The sequence below is a fragment of the Astyanax mexicanus genome, chromosome 5, assembly GCF_023375975.1.
Source record: "Astyanax mexicanus isolate ESR-SI-001 chromosome 5, AstMex3_surface, whole genome shotgun sequence".
NCBI classification, from domain to species: domain Eukaryota; kingdom Metazoa; phylum Chordata; class Actinopteri; order Characiformes; family Acestrorhamphidae; genus Astyanax; species Astyanax mexicanus.
In genome coordinates this window covers 21548189-21567370 of record NC_064412.1, presented here as the reverse complement: position 1 = coordinate 21567370, position 19182 = coordinate 21548189, and the positions used below count along the sequence as shown (strand labels likewise).

The window sequence follows — 19182 nt, the reverse complement described above, 5'->3', positions numbered from 1 at the left end:
TTTCTATAATTTTGTCTACGACTTTATTGGTATACGGTAAACTTAATCTGGCAGGGCAGGTTTTGAGTCTGTCTACCCCTGACAGTTCAGTTGTTAATACTCTGTCCTGATCAGAACTCTCATCGTCCTTCACTGTAAATATCACATGTTTGTGTCGAAGCTAAAATCCACGTGCTTCCATTCATACCATGTGTGACGGAAACAGAGAAAGGGTATTTGCTGAGCAGTTTTGAATCTTTTATACATGTGAATTTCTAACCTATTCGTGCACTGCTGTGTTTGTGAATATGTATGTGTGTGCTTGACAGCTTTGTAGAATGTGCTCTTTTGACACGGTTTTCAGATCTAATCCATGTAAAGCCGTGTCGCTGGTTGAAGCACCAAATTCAGTGTGGTGCCATGCACCAGTGTCCTGTTAGTTGCTTAGTAACCACGTATGTGTCAGCTTACAAAGGAAGGCTCTTGAGTTGGATGGTCTGTTCTGTAGTCGTCTCGGGTCCTACGTATTACTCACATTATTTAGTTCCAGTTTGAAGCTTTTGCAAGTGCTTTTCCAGAAACAATTGAAAAACGGAAGCTTGTCTTGGCATTCACCTGATTCAACTGAAAAACCACAGACTGCTTTTTCTGCTTGGTAAAGGTGTTCTCAGAACTGTTCAGCTTAGACAGTCTTTGCTTTATTACCCTTATAAAGGCTGATTTATACTATATATACTGTCACAATATTTCAGGGTATTTTTGCGATAACCTTTTCCAAAAAAAAATCCAATATTATTGCATATGACACCCTTAATTTACATACAAAAATGAATATTTCTCTTTATAATTAACGTACCTTAAACATAATTATATTCATTTCAAAAACAGAAAACGGTTTTATTTAGTCTAAGAATAAAAAGTACTAAAGTTCAGAATATTTAATGCATTCATATAAACAGTAAACAATAACCAAAAAAAAAAAAACTTCACAGAAACAGCTTTATGGTAAATAATAGATTACTTTTAAGACAGAAAACCACTAATACCACGTTATGCTTCATTCACCTGTATTTGTAAGCTTTCGATAAATTTGCGCAAATACGGATTAATTGAAACCACAGTGAAACCACAGCTCCACCTGTGTCTGTATTTAACATTGAGCATAAATAAGTATTTAAGGGACTGGTTTAGAATCTTGCAATTTTTTATGTAATCAAAAATGAAGTGACTTCATTATCTACACATTGGCATTTGTACATTGTGTTTTGGCCTACATAGAGGAGTTATAACTGGTGTGGCGTAATTTGGTGTAAGCTGTTCTGTGCTGAAATTGATCCTTGTTGTGTTTCTTCTTGCTGCTACACTTCTAAAGCCCACTCCATGAATAATTAAGCATGCTTTAAAAAAGATGAATGAGAAAAATAACATCTCTTTGCTCAAACAGCACAAATCACACAAGCCTCCACTTTCTTATAACCCTGTTTCTCTAAGGCTTTCAGACAGTGACAGATTGGTTTCAGTGCAAGACATTTGGGGGTTAAGTGTGGCTGTGAAGGAAGGATTGCTGTGGAATTTAAATGCACTTGGTGTTTGACCCGACAGCAGGTGAAATGAAAGCGGTTAGCCGAACTGTAATTTCACTCACTCCCAAGTTTTACGTTTCACATATACAAGTTTCACGTGTGTGTGTGTGTGTGTGTGTGTTTGTGTGTTTGTGTCTGTTTCAGCTCTGTTGACCTGCAGACCAGATGAGTTCCAGTGTGGTGACGGGTCCTGCATTCATGGCACTAAGCAGTGTAACCGAGTGCATGACTGCCCTGACTTCAGTGATGAAGCGGGCTGCATCAACAAGAGTGAGTCTCTCTGTCTAATCCTCCCTTCTCCCTATCTTACCCTTCTATCATTATAGATATATAGTCTATTCTATAACCAAATTCAAGACACACTTAGCCAAAAAAAAGTATATATAACAAAGTGATAGTGAATAATATGACTGTCTTATAAACTTTCCTCCTTTCACTTTGTTCTTCAATTATCAAGACCCCACAGGCCCCCCACAGAGCCGGTATTATTTAGGTGGTGGGTGATTCTCAGCACTGCAGTGACACTGATGGTGGTGGTTAATGTGTTAGCATATGAGTTGCACTGGTACAAGTGTATCAGACACAGCAGTGCTGCTGGAGTTTTTAAACACTGTTCACTCACTGTCATACCACTCTATTAGACACTCTGATTTACCTGCTTTTCCTTGCAGATGACACAAGTTCTCAATCTGTTGCTGCACAGCTTGTGCAGGTCATCATCTAGTCCTTTATTATGCACCCAGGATGCATCATACTGTCCCCACGATGCTATTTGGTGGATATTTCTGGTTGGTGAACTATTCTCAGTCCAGCAGGGACACTGAAAGGTTTAAAAACTCCAGCAGCACTGCTTAGTCTGATCCACTCGTTCCAATGACCCACTACCCAAATAAAAACAGTTGTGCTGGTCCTATGGGGTCCTGACCATTGAAGAACATGGTAAAAGGAGAATAATAAAGTTTGCAGAGAACCAGAAGAACTACAATCTCCCATAATTATATTGCATATATTTCATAGTAAACTAAAGCTAGCTGATTTTCTACAACTTAATATTGATTGTACAGGAATGGTAGCAGTGTGTACTGCATTGTATTTTTTGCATCTATCAGTTATTGACAGAGTATCACCTAATAGTGATTCAAATAAACCATTGTGAACCAACTCATAGATTATGTGGTGATGTATAAAAGAAATACTGTTAAGGAAATTTGTTTGTTGTCTTTTCTTACAGCTACTAAGTGTGATGGACCTCTGAAGTTTATGTGTAAAAATGGAGAGTGTATTGATAGTAACAAGGTCTGCGATAGCATCAAAGACTGCAAGGACTGGTCAGACGAGCCGATGAAGGAGTGCGGTAAGTGTGCAGCACAGACACACACATAAAATTCACTGGCTTTAGAACAAATATATATACACATAATACACTTTTCCGCTAACAGTGTTACTAGGAGTTTAGGATTACTAAGAGTTTCACTTTGCTCTCAGCCCTATCTCTCCTGATTAGTGCGGTCTTCTTTAGTTACTGTTGTCTTTCATGTGTTAATAAATCATGTTCATGTCCATATGTGTGTGTGTATATAAAGAATTGCATTTTTTATTTTGCATGTATAAATGAATATCAGGTTCTGAGCTACACTGCCTGGCCAAAAAGGATTTAACTAAGTAACTGATCTGGAGTTGCTGCAGTTGGTCAGGTCTAGGTTCAGCAACAGTATGTGCTGAGAGAATGAGGTCAGCTGACTACCTGAATAAACTGAATATAGAGCAGGTTATTCCATCAATGGATTTTTTCTTCCCTGATGAAACGGACATATTCCAAGATGACAATGTCAGGATTCATGAGGCTGGAATTGTGAAAGAGTGATTCAGGGAGCATGAGATAATCATTTTCACACATGGATTGTTCACCACAGAGTCCAGATCTTAACCTCATTGAGAATCTTTGGGATGTGCTGGAGAAGACTTTGTGCAGCGGTCAGACTCTACCATCATCAATGCTGCAAGATCTTGGTAAAAAAAATGTATGCAACACAGGATTAAAATTAATCTTGTGACATTGCAGAAGCTTATCAAAACAATGCCGCAACGAATGCATTACACAATCAATGCTAAAGGCGGTCTAACAAAATATTATTGTGTGACCTTTTATTTGTTTATTTATTTTTTGTTGCAACATTTTTTGGCTAGGCAGTATACATTAATCCTGCTGTCAGGAATTAAATATAGTATAGTTTCTTATTTTTGTATAGTTTGTAATTCAAAATTAATGGATATTATAATAAATATTAAAATATTTACAGTATTGGTAAACACAGTAACATAGACAGTTATGCTTATACAGGTCTGGAAAAAATAAGAGACCACTTAAAAATGATGAGTTTCTTTGATTTTACCAAATTAAAAACCTCTGGAATATAATCAAGATGAAGATGGATGATCACAATCAAACCAAACCAAGCTGAACTGCTTGAATTTTTGCACCAGGAGTGGCATAAAGTTATCCAAAAGCAGTGTGTAAGACTGTTGGAGGAGAACATGCCAAGATGCATTAAAACTGTGATTAAAAATCAGGGTTATTCCACCAAATATTAATTTCTGAACTCTTAAAACTTTATGAATATTTGAAAATTGTTTTCTTTGCATTATTTGAGGTCTGAGGTTTGAAGCTTTGCATCTTTTTTGTTATTTCAGCCATTTCTCATTTTCTGCAAACAAATGCCCTAAATGAGAATATTTTTATTTGGAATTTGGGAGAAATGTTTTCTGTTGTTGATAGAATAAAACAACAATGTTCATTTTACTCAAACATATACCTATAAACAGCAAGATCTGAGGCACTAATTCAGAAACTGAAGTGGGCTCTTAATTTTTTCCAGACCTGTATATGGTACAACTGCCTGTTAATACTTTGGATATTAAGCTTTAGAATTTGTAATACAAAACATTTTCACATTTTCACAGAAATAAAGATACGACCAGAGCAAACGTCTGAACTCCACAGAAACAACAATCACCTCTCGTAGCCAAATAATTCAGCGTGACTGACAAAGTAATGTTTATAAAGAGTTATATTTGGTTAGAGGCCTGTGAATCATTATTTAGCAAATGTTCTGTTTGCTCATTATGCGCACAAGTTCAAGTCTTCCCCAAGGTGCCTTTAGTCAGAAAGCATGCCTACATTACCCATCACCCTGCACACAGAAACTACATAGATTTCAATGCCTTGTAATTGTCTGCCATAATTTTTTGTTGTTGTTGTTTTTTTTTTCCCCACTTTTTCTGTAAAACTCTGTCACCCTCAATCATGGACTGAACTAAATCTATCAAATCAGACATGCAGCGTGAGCACACTTCATCATTTTCAGTTATAATATTTTACCTATGGCTGTGACTGCAGTGGCCCTGCAATAATGTTGTCTCCATAAGAGAATTTGCTCTGTGTGCTCTCCATCTCAATTCAGCAGTATGTTAATTGAGTGCATATGACATTTCCAAAAGGCCATCTTGTGTTTGTAAATGTTCTTGCACAAACAGCTATTTCTCTCTCTCTCTCTCTCCCTCCCTCTCTCTTTCTCTCTCTTTCACACACACACACTTTGTCTCGCTCTATCTCTCCCTGGTGGTTTATCCACAGTTTGAATCTTTAATGCAAGATATATAATCAGATGGCTGGTGTTAATTTCCCTGAGGCTCTTGCTCTGCTTGCCCTGCAAATGAGATTAGAATGAGCACCTGGTTTGCCCCCCCCCCAACCCCGCCCCCCCCGACTAACCCCAGTGCATGCTGGGCCACTTCCAGGTGGCCCACTGCAGTGTAGAGTGCTCTACCTGTGGGGCCTCACCAGAGATTTGCATGTGTCAGTTAAATATAATACATGATGTAAATTCATCCAAACTAGTATGTCATCTGCCACAGCTCTCAGCCCTATCTCTCCTGCCCTCTCAGCCTTTCTTACAATCTCATTTTGTTCTTACTCTCTTTCTTTCTCTCATTCTCTCGTTCTCTGTTTGTCTCTCTTCTTTTATCTTCAGATTTGCTAACCATTGTTCTGATCCCAGAGGCTTGTACTTGTTCACACAGACATAATCTTTCATATCTCTTATATATGCCTGCCCATTTCCTTGTTTCTACCAATTTCAACAAATTTCTACATTGGAGGAATTGTAGACATATGAGATACTTGGCATAATTTTTTTGTCCGAAACCGAACAGAATGAAACATTAATTAATTAATTCAATATTATTATTTAAAAACAGTTATTGGACATATTCCCCATGTGATCGCTGCTATTTTCTGAGCTGGATTACTCACTGACACTTAAGGACAGGCCAAGGATACCATGCTGGTTAAAAAAGGGCAGGTCTTGCTGAATAAACCTGAGTTAGGAAGCATTTAGTAACTTTTAGTTGCAATGCTGTTTTTCTGAGCTGGATTACTTGCTGAAAGTTAAAGGCAGGTCAATGGCACAGTCTAGTTAGCTAGGGTAAGCTTTGCTGTTTTATATTATATGTTCTCAGAATACCAACATGTAGGTGGTGTAAATGGTTCTGTTTTTTTTTTTTTTTTTGTGGGTTTTTCACTTATTCAGTTCCCGATAATTCTATGCATCCGTAGTCTATAGTCATTTAAAGACAGTCATCCATATACGCAAACACAGCATGCAGCGTAATTACTGTGTACCTCGCTGGGTTTGGTGAAAGTTTCTTAAGGTACTTATGATAATGAGCAGAGTGTGAGGGTTGTTTCTACCAATTTCAACACACTCCTGCATTGGAGGAATTGGAGACATACGAGATACTTGGCCTAATTTTTTGTCCGAAAGCAAACAAAATGAAACATTCACTCATTCATTCAACACTATTACTTAAAAACAGTTATTAGACATATTCCCCATGTGTACACAGCCAGTAATAGACATGTTCTAGCTGCTATTTTCTGAGCTGGATTACTCACTGACACTTAAGGACAGGCCAAGGGTACCATGCTGGTTAAAGAGGGTAGGTCTTGCTGAATGAACCTGAGTTAGGAAGCATTTAATAATGGTTAGTTGCAGTGCTGTTTTTCTGAGCTGGATTACTTGCTGAAAGTTAAAGGCAGGTCAATGGTACAGTCTCGTTAGCTAGGGTAAGCTTTGCTGTTTTATATTATATGTGCTTAGAATACCAACATGTAGGTGGTGTAAATGGTTCTGTTTTTTTTTTTTGTGGGTTTTTCACTTCTTTAGTTCCCGATAATTCTATGCATCCGTAGTCTATAGTCATTAAAAGACAGTCATCCATATACGCAAACACAGCATGCAGCATAATTACTGTGTACCTCGCTGGGTTTGGTGAAAGCTTCTTAAGGTACTTATGATAATGAGCAGAGTGTCAGGGTTGTGTCTTGAGGCGGGATGTTACAGCATTTCCATAGCTAACTACAGGGAGTGGAATAATATGTTGGTTTGCTAGCAATTAGAAAGTAAACACATTTTGTGTATGAAGCTGCAGTGTCTGTTTCTGGCCCCGTGCTGTGAATGGAGGGTGTTTTAAAAAGCCATCATCAGACTCCTGCTCAGACGCTGAGATTGCTCAGATGTTTTCAACAGACCTTGCTAGATTGCTTTCCCGCTAGAACACTCAGGCACACTCTCAGCGTTCCTCTTTTTTTTTTTTTCTTCTTCTTCTTTTTTTTTATTCTTTTATTTTTAAGCATTTAAGACAAGCCTCTCGCCCTCCCAGCTCCTCCCTGTGCAGGAGAGGAAGATTTCACTCAGCTCATCACTTTCTCATAAGGTCCTGGCACAAGCTGGAGACTACGCAGAGAAAATGAAAATGAAACAACTCGCCTGTCAGTTGCTGTCAGGTTGCCATGGGCATATTTCACACACCATCCAATCCCAGCTGGACTTACTGACCTTTTACTCATCCAGCCCCCCTCCCTCTCTATCTTGTCCTTTCTCCATTTTAGGCCTGAACGAATGTGCCAATAACAATGGCGGCTGTTCTCACATATGCAAGGACCGGCGGATAGGCTACGAGTGCGAGTGTCCGTCGGGGTACAAACTGCTGGATAAGAAGACCTGTGGAGGTAAAGATTTCTCTTAACTGTGCTGTTGTCATCCTATGAGTTGAATTTTTTGCATTAATAATCTGACATTACACATCATAGTCATATTTTGCAGAGGTGTCAAGTAAGAAATGACAGATACTTCCTTAACTTACTTAAGCAGAAATGTTGGTTATCTGTACTTTACTGGAGTAACTATTTCCATACAATTATCTGTACCTTATGCTTCTTACAGTTTAAAGATATTATTGTTAATCAATTTTCAAAAAAAAGCCCTATCCAGATAAGTCTTTCTATTTAGATAGATATTCAGAAATCTAAACATTTTGCTACTATTCCAACATCGTATTGGTTTGTATGCAGTCCATTGCACCTGCACATTTCACATCACATTCCAGCAAGGAGCCGTGTGTAGCCTAGTATGAAGGTGATCCATAAAGAGACTCAAGAGAACCTGAGCTCTAAAAACGTCACAACTAAGCTTCTTTAATATTTTCATGTATTGGTCATATATGCAGCTAAAACAGGGATTCTAGTGCCTCACTTTTTATTCAACATTATCATTTTAAAGCATTAGCAAATTTCAAAAGTCATTATGGCTTTTAGAAAAATGGGTTTTGGGGAGGGGTAGTATTGCACTTTAGGAATCTGTAGTGTGGTATACGCTTTTGTCCTTTTACTTTTATGCTTTAGGTAGTATTGAAAGCAGTTTACACTTTTACTTGAGTAATATATGATGCTTCTCCTTCTACAGAAGTATTTTAAAACCTTAGTATCTATATGTCTACCTGAGTAATGAGTGTCAATACTGTTGACACTTTCGATATTACCAAATTAATAATAAATACATTTGGTGACTTGCACCCATTGCTGAAATTCACACACAGTTTGTTTTGTCTTTGTAGAGACATGTTGGCACCATACTTATTGCCAGGTATTGACTAGAAGGATATAACGCCCCCAATGTATATAAATATCTTGTTGTGGTGTTTCATCCAACCAGATTTCTGTATGATTTGATGCCAAGGTTTTAGAGGATATTAAATGTTTCCAATGCCTTTTCCAGATATTGATGAATGTGAGAACCCAGACATCTGCAGTCAAATTTGCATCAACTACAAAGGTGACTACAAGTGCGAATGCTACGAGGGTTACGAAATGGATCCAGTTACCAAGACCTGTAAAGCTGTCGGTAAGTCACCACCTTCACCTACTTCAACTTTGAGATATAATGTTCCTTTAAATAGCGTTAAAATAGTTTTTATTCTGTGCAATACATTTTTGTATTTATTTGCAGACAATTTCAGACAATAAAAATGGCAAAGAATATATGTTTGTGCCATGAGCATACTATAAAAGAAATTATAGATATTTAGGTCCCAAAAGCTCATTATGTTGATGCAAATTCACTGATTAGGTTGCCGTTACTGTTTCACCCATTTACCACAACTCTGGCAGTGAGCATAATGGTTGCATTTAAGATGTGTGTGCTTTGTCATTGGCTCTGTAGTCGAGAGGTTAAATCACTCGCTGTTCAGTGTGGAGGCCAGGGTTGAGCCCCCCTCAGGGAAGTACAGGGCTGCTCTAATGATACATTCCTGCCAATCTAATTATGCTAACGCTGTGCGTGTGTAGTGTAATACCATCCATTCTGTCACTGCCGTCCTTCATGATGTATCTGTCATAGAAACTCATTTTGCAGTAATGATAAAAATCTGATTAATGGTGCGGTCTTAATAAGGACCCTATAGCAGTAAATAAGTCAGGTTTGAGCTTGCTTGAGAAAAGCAGTAGAGCTTAAGCTAAACTTAGAAACCTAGATGCTTTTGAAAGGTCTGTTTGTATTTCTTCATTGTGCTTTAAAATAGGAACCGGGTTCTAGTCATAGAGTCTTGTTCTGAAGATGGGTTAAATATAACAATAAGCTGAATAGGGTGTGTTGGATTAAAACTGAACTTTAAACTCCAATACCCTTTTATTGTCTCATGTGATGCAGTGTAGTTAGTGTTACACTTTTTTACACCAATAGTAAACACTTATAAAAACACTTATAAAAAACATAAAATTAAATATTTTATTCTTTTTAATTGAAAGTTGTTCCTAAGATGTTCCTAAGTGGGGTAAGGGCAAAATATTACAATGCATGGCATTATATATAAAAGGTTACCATTCCTGCAGAGCCACATATGTTCATTCTGAAAACAGAGGCGTCCTTTTCTTGGCTTAAACAGCTTTTACTGCTTTATAACAGGTGTACACGGTTGCAGATGGTTAATCAACCATGGTGCTGCTAATGTTGCTGATACAAGAGCTACTGCAGACATGGAGATATCATAACAGTAAATCTTGTCTCCATCTGCTCATTTTGACATAATTAAACCAAAGAAAACCATAATTAGAATTGATCTTTGGCTTATGTGCCTTACTGTAGCACACACATGCCACATCTGCTGTTGTTCCTGTTGTTGATATTAGCAAATTTGGCATTTTCACTTTTTCATAACGAATTCAATACAACACCTAACCCAGAAATGGTGATGCGTTCTTACTTACAGCTAATCCGATAGATTCACTTGGACTCCAAACTGACTGGCTTTGCCCTGCTTGGTACAGAATTTAAAGGCCTAATCAATCAGTGCTGCTCTGAACAAATGCTCTGTTCCACCCAGTGCACAAAACTGCCCAGGGAGTTCCTGCAGTTTCCTGATTGGGCCTTAAATATATCAATGTCAAGCCTAGTGGATGATCTAGGAATTACTTGTGATGTGGAATTGAAATAGTTTATTAGCCCTAAGTGGTTAATGCACCTTAAAAAGGCATAGCGAAGGTAAGAAGTAGGAGAAGGACAAAAAGAAATGAAATGCCAGGAATTGTTCTTATGTCTCAGTATTTAAATACACATTCACAAATAATGAAGATGTTAATACAAGAATTGGTTCCGCTTAGCTCTAATGGCATGAAAATTGCATTTATTATCACAGTCACAGGCAAATGAGTCTTTATTACCTCTCGTCCAAAAATAAGTCAGTGCCGTCAAAGAAAGGAGGGCATTTATTAGTGATGTAGAGTGTGTGCAGTCACGCAGTCCAGCCACAGAGCATCCCTTAGAGAGGAAAGTGATCTTTTGCTCTGAGTGCTCTGAACACCAGACAGGGAAAGAGTCATTATTCAAAAAGCAGCTGATTTTATTTGAAAATGAAATGCTTTTAATGCTGAATAAATACAAGATGACTTGCTTAGTGACCGTGAGGTGATGGTAGATGACTTAATGTTAGAAGTATGTCAGTTTTAGAGAGTTTTACCTTTGTGTTTGGCTGGCAACAGTGAAGTAGCTTCCAAAGTGTTCCAATATCTCTGACTCAACAGGGGTTGACAGCTGGAGGGACACTATCATTAGGCATATTGTGCAACTCTGAGCTAGAAAAGACTCTGCCTCAGGCTAAGCAGCGTGCACAACATCTTGAATTATTTCCTGTTTCACTGATTTATCATAACGCTTCCTGCAGTCTGTGTGGTTTTATTGTCTGTCTGATATTTTTTTGTGTTTTATACTTATTTCCCATTTTTAAATTACTATAAAACAGGTGTCAGCAAGACTTTTTCTTTCTTCATTTTATACATGTCTCAGTAAAATGGGATGAGGGAAACTGTTGGGGATAGGACAGACATGATACTACAACTCTAAATGAGAAAAAAGTTTAGAGGAGACTGGGTATTTCTGGATGGCGTTTATATATGGTGTCATATGCAGTCATTTCTAGTACAGAATTGTGCCTGTTTTTAATGCGCTGCCACATCAGGGTCCAAAGATCATCAGCATTAAATATTAAAAGTCTTCTTTTTTTTTCTTACACACTAAGATTTCTCCAGTTTATTTGTATCTTTATTATATTATGATATTACAGTATCTATTAAGTATTGGGATTTCCAACATCTTTGCCATTTTAACATTAAGGAACTGATGTTTATCCATAATCCTTAGACACAGATTTTTTTCCACAGATTGGTGGACTTCTTCCCACATGTGCCTCTATTAGATTCTGCCTATTTAAAATTCTCTTTTTATGCTCAGTCATGTGCATTACTTGCAAAATGCTCCTACTGCAGCTGTTTGTATTTTTACTCCTTACTTTTCCAGCCAGGTGTTGTCCCATCCCGACTTTTTTTTTATGTGTTGCAGACCTAAAACGCAAAATTGGATGTTTATTAATAAATGAAATGAAGTTGACCCTAAAAACATCAAATGTACTGTCTGCAATCAAATAAAAGTCACAGCAAACACTGCATTTTTATTTTATTTACTCATCTTTCAAAAAAGATATATACAACCTCCATTTTTTTTTTTTTATTTGGGGTTGTATATGTTTTGATTGAGTCGTGTTTGAGGGTTTTTTTTTTTTTTTTTCAAAACAAACACAGACTTGAACCCAAAAAAAATATTCTAGCCATACATTAGTCTGCAGTCAACTAAGGATGAGAACTTGCCTCCTACAACACCACATGATCTCCAAATCTGGACTAAGGGGATAAAAATGCTGATGGAATGAAAGGCAAAGGATGAGCAGGATTTCAATGCAGAAGTCATGCTGTTTTTATTTTAGCCTGTGCCAGCGCTTGCGAACAGAGGTAACAACTGGTGTTTTTACTTGATGATAGGTGAGGTGGTATTACGTGGTGTTGAGGGAATACATGGAGTGATATAACTGTTTAATATTACATGTCAGCTTATCAGGCTAAAAGCTGTTTAGAGACAGGTAAAAGTCACTGCCATTCAACCAACGTTTACAGAAATGTATTGTGTTCAATATAAACTCAGATTGACTTTATAAGATCATCTTTTGCATTATGACCAAACAATATATTTGGTTACACAAATATATATATATATATATATATATATATATATATATATATATATATATATATATATATATATATATATATATATATATATTTTTTTTTTTTTTTTATAATTTCCAATCATCTCTGTCACTTAGAATTAAAGGTACTTTTTTGATACTGTTGGTTTTAATGTTCTCTGGTCTAGTTAGCAGCCCTGTTCTGCACCTAAAACAGCTAAAACACTCCTTATATATTGCACACAAAATTAGATATATAAATTGAGACCTCAATAAATTTTAGTTTAAGACAATGCTTTCCTTATTCGCACTTTAAAAGAATAAAAAAAGTATTTTATTATTTGCAATGGCTGATTGAGAACGTTTTTATCCATCTATTCTTTAGTTATCGGCCTATCTATCTATCCATTAACTATCCACCTTCACCTTTCATAATCATAAAGAAACTATTTTGATGCTGTTTTGATCACAATTCTTGTTTTAATGGTCACATTTTCCCCAATTGGTCAGACTTTATTTTTCACAGTGTGCTCATATAAGGTGTATGTTTGAATTAAAGCCATTTGATAGGAGCTCTGCAAATCTGAAGTGTTCTTTCCTGTCATTTGTCCTTCATCTATCTAATCATCTGTCTTCATTTTCCACCTTCACCTTTTCTCCATTACTTGTGTGTATACATAATCTATTTAGATGCTCTCATCAAAGATCCGTCCTCAGTGTGAAAAGCATGAGTTACTTTTTACTCACATCTTTACCCATTCATAAGCGTTCGCAGTTCAGGCAAGAGAAAGATAAGAGGCTCATGCTTTGACGCAAAAGGCAGCCGAACGTTCGTTTCCAGAACTCATTTTTCTGCTACAATAGCGACTGCAAACATGACCTTTGAGTTGCAGTATGACTGCTAGCATGAATAGCGAGGATCAGGGAGCAGATAATTATTCAAAACAGTGTGCAGGCGCTGCATGACCAGGCTACTTTTGTTCTGTAAAGATCATTTGTTACTTTTTTATAGAGCATGCTTTAATTTTGTTATCACTGCAAAAAGATAAGCAGCTCCTCAGCCAGTCCCCATGATTCACAATTAATTACATTTTACCCCTGAATTGCGTTCATTAAATAAAATATTGAATTAAATTGTTTTGATAGTGCTACTTTTGAACTAAAGACCCTGCTTTTGTCAGCCACCTTAATAGTTTTATGGCTATGGCATAAACATTACACAGGAATAGCTGGTAGATGTGATATAGATGTCAACATACAACATAAAAAAAACTTTTTTTAGTCATGCCCTTTAGTCAGTGTTTTTGCCTACAAAAGGCATTTCTCTGTCCTGAATGACTTACGTTATGTTAAAAGGCCAGGCAAGTTTATTAATATATAGCACCTTTCATTCAAAGTGCTTTACAAATTAGAAAATACACAGAGAAGTCAAATAAAAATAAAAAACATGTAAAAGAATAACAGTAAAAATGGAAATAAAAACTAAAATAAGAATCATGATTAAAACAAAGAGAAGTAAAATTTAAAACAACAAGGAATTGGAAATAAAAATAAAATAAGAATAAAGCATGAATAAAACATAATATAAAAGTGCCGTTACAGAATAAAAGTGGGCGGAGCTGCAGTGTTTTAAGCTGAGCTGAAAGCCTGATCAAACATGTAGGTTTTCAGTCTGGATTTGAAAGTGTTTAGTGTTGGTGCTCTTCTAATGCTCTCTGTTAACACACATGTGCATATGCATATCTACAAAGCTGCAGAGGCGAGATGCAATCTCTGCTTTGCTTTAAAAGATGTATAGTGGTATGAATGTGTTGTTCTTACTTGTGATCGTATTCAAGATTCTGTCAGTGTCACATGTTACGTAACAGCATCATTAGGCAGCCAATCCACTAGGAAGAAAGTGCTGAATCCCCAGCTTCGATACATCAGCCAACAGATGCCTGTATCAGTATCACAATCTCATTAGGGATGATGGAAGAGGGCACCATATACCCACCCACAAAGAGCATAGCCCATTATACTCTTTTAGGCATAACCCAGGGTTTGAACTAGTCACTCTCAGACCATGTTCTCAGCATCTACACAAATTTACCTGATATTACCACTGATTCATAGTCGGTGTTACTAGTATGCAGATAGAGAGTCAACAGTTAGAGAGAAGTGCTTGCAGTTTAGACCACAGCATGTCGAAGCATATTACTTGTTTGATTTTTTTCGACTGACCTGGTAACATCAATAGCCAGTGGATAACATTTTGGTTTACTTTTCGTGCTCAGTGTGTTCAAATGTTTTCAATTACCTCCATACAAATCCGAAGCTGGCTTCTTATTGTGCAGTCTCTGATTTTAATTTTATATTTCACTTGCCTAATTGCCCTATCTTACACCCTGTGCAAGGAATGTCGCAATGCTCATTGCTATCTTACGCCCTGGTATCAGTCTACGAGTCTGAGTCTGGAAGTATGGGTTGTCAGGTAAATTTCTGCTATATTGATATCTTGGCAGCGAAAAAAAACACACGCTATGCAGGAATGCTCATAACACACACAAGTTATAACAAAATAACATTGCTGTTCCCATAAATGACTTGCTCACACCCCTTCACTGCATGAATGCCTAGGTCAGTTTCCTCTGCTGAGTAGCACAGAATCACTGCGCCCTTAAAATAGCAATGTGCCAAAGTCAAAGTGCACCTGGCTGAAAAAGTGAATGGCAAGCGACACACTGATTGGTTTATTTCACATAACAACCAAAACAGACCCATAATTAATTAAGAGAATGCCATTCCCATATTTTGAGACCCGCAAGGTGTATTTTTTGCATCCTCACAATCTCCCAAAAACACACTGACACATCCTAAATCAAGCTGCACAGTTGACAACTTAACCGTAGATCGCCCGTAGATAAAATAGGGCCCTAAATGTTGCAGCAGCAAGGCTCTGCTGCTAGTACATATCCGATACTGCTGCACTGTTTAAGGTGGAACGGAAATAATAGCAAGTTAACATCTGCCTCGTATAGTATGTAGCCTCTACGGACTCTATTCACCTTCAATAGCTCTGCAGTTTCTACAGACCACGCTGACCCTGCTTTCTCACCCAGCGGTCAGCGCAATGGCATTACTCTGTGTCTCCTAGGCAACATGAGTTGCGTGATTTGAGGAGCATTCCGTTCAATTCAGTAAAGTTTTTAGTGTACGATTGACTTTTTCTTTTTCCACAAAAAAACAGATAATGTGTGACAAAAAACTTATTGGTGACGTGTGATATACCTACCATATTTTTCATACTAAGGCGCCCTGTATTTTAAGGCACACTATCAATGAACATCTATTTTCTGGCCTATTTTTATACATAAGGTGCACTGGATTATAAGGTGCATCTTAAGAGACACTGTAAGGAACTTCTAATTTGGGGAGCTAACTAAGTTAAGTAAAGAAGACTTTCTTTTGAAGTCAAACCAGCGCTGGATGTTAGTCTACACAAATTTCTCTCCTGAAAACTGTTTATTTGCACTTAGATTCCTGAATTTCTATAACACTAAGGCTGGAGCATTAGCAGATAACTGCTAGCGGGGAACCCTGGGTGTTGCGGTAAGCCAGGGTGATATTAGCTAGAGGTTCGTCCCACTAGCTTGTTTTAACACGGTAAATGCACAGACTACACTCCAAAATACTCACCTCTGAATGGTGAAGGAGCTTAGCGCGGTTAGCGGGTAATGCTAATACTGCTCCAGCTGTGCTAGCCAAGGTTAGCAGCAGGCTACAGGCCGATAATACTCACCTCTGACAGTGAAAACTTAAAATCCTGTATAACGCAGCACTTCAGGGAAGTGACTTTACTGCTTCTTACAACCTGACTGGTAAAATTCCTAAATAAGTTCCACAGAATTATAAGGTATACTGATGATTTTTGAGACAATTAAAGTATTTAACGTGTGCCTTATGGTGCACTATATATTATATGACATTTGATAAGTGATTGAAGGTGTATCTAATGTTTTTTTCTGTCTACATTAATTCATTTAAAGTGATTTGTTTAATCACTTTGTTTCCATTCACTTTGCTTTGTTCCTATATTTTTACACTTTGAGGACATATGCAACAGGTCAGCTATCGATGGTTCTAGCTTGGATTGTTTTGTATGTCCCTCAAGAGCACCTGCACTCATGATCGGTCTCCACACATGCCAAGAATCAATAATTATACCTGTGTTTTTTTTAATGTTCAACAAATAACAACACAGTGTTATTGAACTGAGTTGGTTATCAACATGTACAAGGGACATATGTTTTAGGACACTTCATTAGGTAACAGAAAAGTCCTTTCTGCAAGGGCAGTGTAGCAAATGAAGCCTTGAATTTTAATGAAGTACTTGACTGTCACTTTAAGTGGCTGTCTTTCCCATTGGGCACTAATACAGCCGAGTGGCTCCTCACACCTTTAATTAGTTGTGTTTGTCAGAGACGGGAGACAGCACTGACCTGACGCTGTCTGGAGTCGCTCTCCGCTGGGGCACACGCAGCACTAGGCATACGGCCACCCAAAGCCCTTCCGTTCTCATTAACAGAATGAGCTGTGCTATAGACCGATCTGCTTCACGTTGCTAGTTTGAACTACGTAATTTGGTTTTAATGAGCAGGTGAGCGGCGACTCCAGTGCTGTAGGAAAGCTGCAGCGTCATCAGCACACAGCTTGGTCTGCAGGTTAGATTCTCTGCTCGTGACAGATTCTCACTCTTTCTCACTCTCTATCTCTGTAATAGGGTCATAGTCTCTCTTTCTGTATTATATCTGTCCGTTTATACTTTCTATTGCTGTCATGTTACAGTCTACTCCACTCACACCTGGCTTTCACCAGCCCACAGCCTCCTCCCTTCCTCCTTTCTTCCTCACTGTGTCTTAGTCGTATCTGAGAAATATTTTTATAAACCTTGTCTCTCGGCTTCAGATTTATGAATGTGAGATTAACTTAAGCACCCCTAATCTTTTTCCAGTTCTCCTACAAGCATTCCTAACAACAGCCAACGTTTACCTAATCATTTCCACAAAATTGAGTCATTTACTATATCTGTCAGAGTGCAGAGATGAACTGCTTATAAATGCTTCTTTTACCTTTGAGCAGTATGTCGTACTATGGCTATATTCAGACTGCAGGGCAAATCAGATTTGTTTCTCAAATCAGATCTGTTAAGAAGGCTGTCTGCTATGCACTGTCTGTTATTTGCATGTGATCAGATCAGTTTGCATGTCCAGGCATCACAAACCACAAATAGTATCCGCACAGGTTGCTGTTATAGCAAGGTCAGTGTCAGTAACTAATCTGCTTGGAGCCCAGCACTTCTCTCTCTCTGGATTTGATGAGATTGTTGTGTGTCACATTGTGAGTGACACAAAAGACAATTTGAAATCTCTTTTGAGCATCCAAGCTGAAACTCATCTGTACAAATCAGATTGTAATAACATTCCAAACCCCCTCCAAATGGTTTGATCCAGTTAGCAGAAATCGGATTTTATGTGGTTCAGACTATCAAAAATCAATCTAGATACAATCCAGCTAAAACAAAAATCACATTTGGGCTGGCAGTCTGAACAAAAGCATATGAGTGTGTATGATGTTTGTTTACTATACTTGACAATAAAAGCAAAAGCAAGTTAAGGTTCGCATAAGAAGATATGAGAAAAATGAAAAATGATATTACACAGATATACACAGATATTACCAAAAGTATCCACTCACCCATCCAAATGATTAAACTCAGGTTCCAATCACTCCCATTACCACAGGTGTATAAAACCAAGCACCTAATTTCTACAAACCTTAGTGAAAGAATGTGTTGCTCTCAGAAGCTCAGTGATACTGTGATAGGATGCAGTCCAGTTATGATTCCCTCACTACTAAATAAAAAAACTTCACATGGCCTTAAGAATAGTTTGAGAACAGTATAGAGCTTCATGGAATGGGTTTCCATGGCCAAGCAACTGCATCCAAGCCTTACATCTCATAACACAAGGCAAGCAAGCAAATTGTTTTGGCAATATAGTGTATCTTTAAAGAAGCCAAACCATGAAAAACAGCAGTTAAGCCCTAATTGTTCATGCTAAAGATGTACAGCAAAATAAGCCAATAAAAACAGATATAATATACTTTAATGTGCATTTATCATTTTTAGAGACAGTCACAAAATCAGTCTGTATGATAGAGAGAGGTGCTCATGTAAAAATTTGATTTTGATACTTGAAACCACACCGTTGTCACAAGCAGGCCAACAGAGAGGAAAGGAAATATAGGAGAATTGCATTGTATGAGCTCTTCAAGTGATAAATTACATTGCAATCATTCTATGTGGAAGCTAGATAGATATCTTAGTGATTTCTTCCAATCCGTTTAGAGTGAATAACTGTTCCATTTAAACTCATCTCATGACATTAGTCTCTCTTTTTCTTTTTCTCTCTCTTTCTTTCTCTCTCTCTTTCTTCTACATATACATTCTAGAGGAGGGATGTGAGACTTGACTTGAGCTGAAAATGAAAATATTTGCTTGCAGTGCAGAGGCCCATTGGGGGCTTTTGAGAAGGGGAATGAATGACTGTTTTTTTTTTCGTCCCAAACCGCCTAATAAAAGTCCCTTTTATTATAGTGAGGCCACGCAATCTTGTGTGGAGCCCTCTAGCCCCCAGCTCAGGCCCGTTCACCAGGGTGTTACTCACATCAC

General features: G+C 37.6%; 1 protein-coding gene across 4 annotated transcripts in view; it reads left to right on the top strand.

The window, feature by feature from the left end:
- The window catches only part of lrp8 (low density lipoprotein receptor-related protein 8, apolipoprotein e receptor), a 199958-nt gene that overhangs the window by 135783 nt on the left and 44993 nt on the right, over positions 1-19182 (top strand). For all 4 annotated transcript variants that reach the window (XM_049479356.1, XM_049479353.1, XM_049479355.1 and 1 more), the window contains exons 6-9: positions 1707-1832; positions 2794-2916; positions 7513-7632; positions 8678-8803. In XM_049479356.1, coding sequence (XP_049335313.1) covers positions 1707-1832; positions 2794-2916; positions 7513-7632; positions 8678-8803 — 495 coding nt within the window. The remainder of the gene's footprint in view (positions 1-1706; positions 1833-2793; positions 2917-7512; positions 7633-8677; positions 8804-19182) is intronic.